Source organism: Nansenia antarctica, assembly GCF_963989245.1.
Source record: "Nansenia antarctica genome assembly, chromosome: 12".
NCBI lineage: Eukaryota > Metazoa > Chordata > Actinopteri > Argentiniformes > Microstomatidae > Nansenia > Nansenia antarctica.
Genome location: NC_137682.1, coordinates 10753304 through 10756751, shown reverse-complemented (window position 1 = coordinate 10756751; position 3448 = coordinate 10753304). Strand labels below are relative to the sequence as shown.

At 44.1% G+C, this 3448-nt stretch overlaps 1 protein-coding gene across 1 annotated transcript in view; it reads left to right on the top strand.

Moving 5' to 3' along the window:
- Positions 1–144: 144 nt before the first annotated feature.
- LOC308168849 (catenin delta-2-like) overlaps positions 145–3448 on the top strand; it is a gene marked incomplete at both ends in the record, with an annotated part of 196466 nt that continues 193162 nt past the window's right edge. Inside the window, one exon of the mRNA XM_080543493.1 lies at positions 145–184. Coding sequence (XP_080399619.1) covers positions 145–184 — 40 coding nt within the window. The remainder of the gene's footprint in view (positions 185–3448) is intronic.

The window sequence follows — 3448 nt, the reverse complement described above, 5'->3', positions numbered from 1 at the left end:
ACATAGACACTAGATAAAAGCCAGGCTAAAAAGGTGCGTTTTAAGCTTTCTTTGAAATATATCCACACTCTCAGCCACCCTCGAGTTCTCTTGCAAGCCGCTCCACAGTCTCAGGCCATAGTGGTTAAACGTGAGACCCTCGCCATGGGTCTTAGACCGGACCCCTGGAACAACCAAGAGACCAGTACCAGAGGACCTGAGGGATCTAGTGGGTAGAAAACCATGTCAGACATGTAGTCGGGAGCGAGGCCATTTCATGTTTTGTAAACCAATTAAATAATCTTAAAATCAATGTTATGACTAACAGGTCGCCAGTGCAGCCATTTTAAAACAGGTGTAATGTGTGCTCTCCTTCTGCTCCTGGTTAAAACACGAGCAGCTGAATTTTAAGCTAGAGCTAGAGTTGATCTATGGCTTTTTTTGGTAGACCACAAAGGAGAGAATTACAATAGTCCAGCCTCCTAATGATCCTAATGGTAAAGGCGTACACTAGTATCTCAGTATTGGCCTGGGAGAGAAAATGACGCACACTGTAAAAAATACGCACAAAATAAAATAATAGCAGGCAGACGTGGTCACATTCCTGATGTGGGCATCGAAAGTTTAGTTGGAATCTATGATGACACCCAGGTTTTTGGCCTGGTGCCTAGGACTGAGTGCCAGTGACTTCACTTTAGAGGTCAGTTTCTCTCTCAGCGGCTCTGCGCCAATGACGAGCACCTCTGTTTTGCCCTGGTTGAGCTGAAGGAAGTCCTGAGCCATCCAATCATTAATGTCTAATACTGACAACAATACCGAAAGTGGTCAATGTGTGTGTGTGTGTGTGTGTGTGTGTCTGAATGGTTGATGGAATGTATCGTACAGTAAAACGTTAGGAACAAATTACAATCTCAAGGACACAGGAGATTGGTGCTGGCAGGCCTAAAGCAAAAGTCAAAGAATGCATCTCTGTTTTCTCCTTCAGCACCTTTCCCAACAATCAATGTCAGAGACCAGAAATCGAATGGCATAGAATTTACAATGTCCTCAGGACTGTTAAACTGTAAAGAAAGGGGCATTGATCACCATTCACAATAGAAGATCGAACAGCACTGTCGTTTTTTTTATCAGCCACATGTAAATAGTCAGATAGAGGTAAAAGGGTTTTCTTGCCACACAAGTGACTAAATGACTGTCTCCACCAAACCCGTCAACACAATAATATCAAGTATCATTAGCAAGTCATAGCCCTGAGACCTCCCACCTCACAGGAAGCAGGAAGTGTGTGCGGAGCTTGCCCTCCTGCTCACTGACGCCCTTCACATAGATCTTGCCGCGGTACTCAAAGGCAAAACCACGCTCCTTTAGGATCAGTTTAGGTCTCCTCTGGCACCTGGATCTGGCATCTGGACCTAGAAAAGACTAGAATTAGTTGCACGATCAAAATACTCGCACGTGAATAGACACCCGCACAGCACACACCCAGCCTGCGAAGGACAGACACATACACACTCATCACACCCGTGTTTTGAAAAATAGCCTTATTACCGGTACATTTGTTTTACCCAGCAATAATCAGTCTATTAGAACCACTGTATTTTCTCCACCAGTGTGTGTGTGTGTGTGTAGGCTGCAGCAGCCTGCAGGTATGTGTGTCTGATTGATAAGGGCACGATATCCACGCAGGGAGATTGACAAAATCGCCCTGATTACATACATTTGGAACACTTTTGTGATTAACTCGATTGCTTGTTGTAAGCCAGGAGACAAAATCAATATTTGTTTTGATTGTGGGTTTACATGGCGGAGCTTAGAGCCGATGGATTTGTCTGTAGTCTATGTTACACCGACTGTACAATGTGTAATCTCTTTAAAAATACAAAATGTGATGTCCTAATGATTCTTGAAGAGTCATGAAGTCCTGACTACTCAACCAGATCATTGCACGGTATTGATCTAATTCAATAAGGTCTCCAGACGTCACTCTGGGTGCGACTCGGTTAGTCAGTCATGAGGGCCCGGGGCAGATTGACGAATAAACATGTAATCCTTTGGTGAAAGAAAGTTCTCTAACCAAGAGTTAAACAGGCAGCCAGTCATAGTGATAGCCAATTAGAATAGGTTCTGGAATACTCAATACAAACGTTGTTAGAACAATGGAAGGATTCTGCAATAATGAATCATGCTTGTGTCATCCTTGCTGCTACACTCCTCAAAAACCCAGCCAGCCAGGTAGAGATGTGTTTACTGGGTTGCCATAGCAATCATATAAGACCATGATCCGGAATTGTCTACCAGCTTGCGACTACGGTGATATTTCATGCTTTCCAGAACGATTGCTTGTTGTCAGAATCGTTGCTGTCGGTGTACATCTATTGTATAAAAGCAATAATTGTACCAAAAAAAAAAAAACATCCAGGACTGACATTTCCAACAAACATTAAATATCAACGTTTCCCATTCCACTTGTCCAAAATGCCCAAATATGGCGCCAACTTCTCTGCCAAACCTTTCACTGCTTGTTGTTGCTGTCCTTGGGCTGAACTCCGTTCTGTGAGTTAATCTCATGTTGAACACAGAGCCTGTTGTGGATCCTCTCCAGAACAAGGCTAACCGAGGACTATAGTCAAATTCTTACATCGGGTTTGGCTCATCACCAAATGAGCTGCCAGTCTTTCCTCCTCTGTCATTGTGATTGCTGCTGTCTAGCGGGTGCTATGTGTTCTGATGTGCTTATTCAACGTGACAGCTTTGTCCTGCTAAGGTTTTGTCTGACAGCTCAATGTGTTTGTTTGTGTTTGTCTGTGTATGTTTGTGTGTGCGCGTGCATATGTGCGGACATATGTGTGCACATGTCTGCGTGTTGCGTGCATCTGTGTTTGTTTGTGTGCAAACATATACATGTGTGTGTGTGTGTCTGTGTGAGATGCCGCATTAACTGCCTGGCTTGTCTGCCCAGATGAATTCTGGCAGCTTCTTTGTGACAGAGGCCTTTTTAAAGAGACACACGACGCCTTTTTTTCCTCAGTGTAGTAGATATTAAGAAGTGTAATGCCCGTGTGCGTTGATCAGAGGAGCGGGTGTATTCAGGGAGACTTCTGTGACCTTTCCTGAGCGCCGTTCTGTCAGAAACAATTTTTGTCTCCTTCATACAGCCTTACACACTAAGGCTGCACTTACACCACAGGTTGTAATGCCTAGTTCCCATTTAGTGCCTATATCCGATTTTTTGGAACGCCTGCTTACACCTACTATTTCAAACGACCCATATCCGATACCTGTGCTTACACTCGTGACACTTGAAACCACCTGCATGCGACCCGCAAATCGGAATTGAGCGTTATGTGACCAGCCTGCTTAGACCGCAGTCGAAATGACACATATCCGATTTGTATCTGATTGAGGCCGGCATGAGATTGAGGCCTGAATCGGATCTATTCATCTATTCATCTATTCATCTATTCATCTA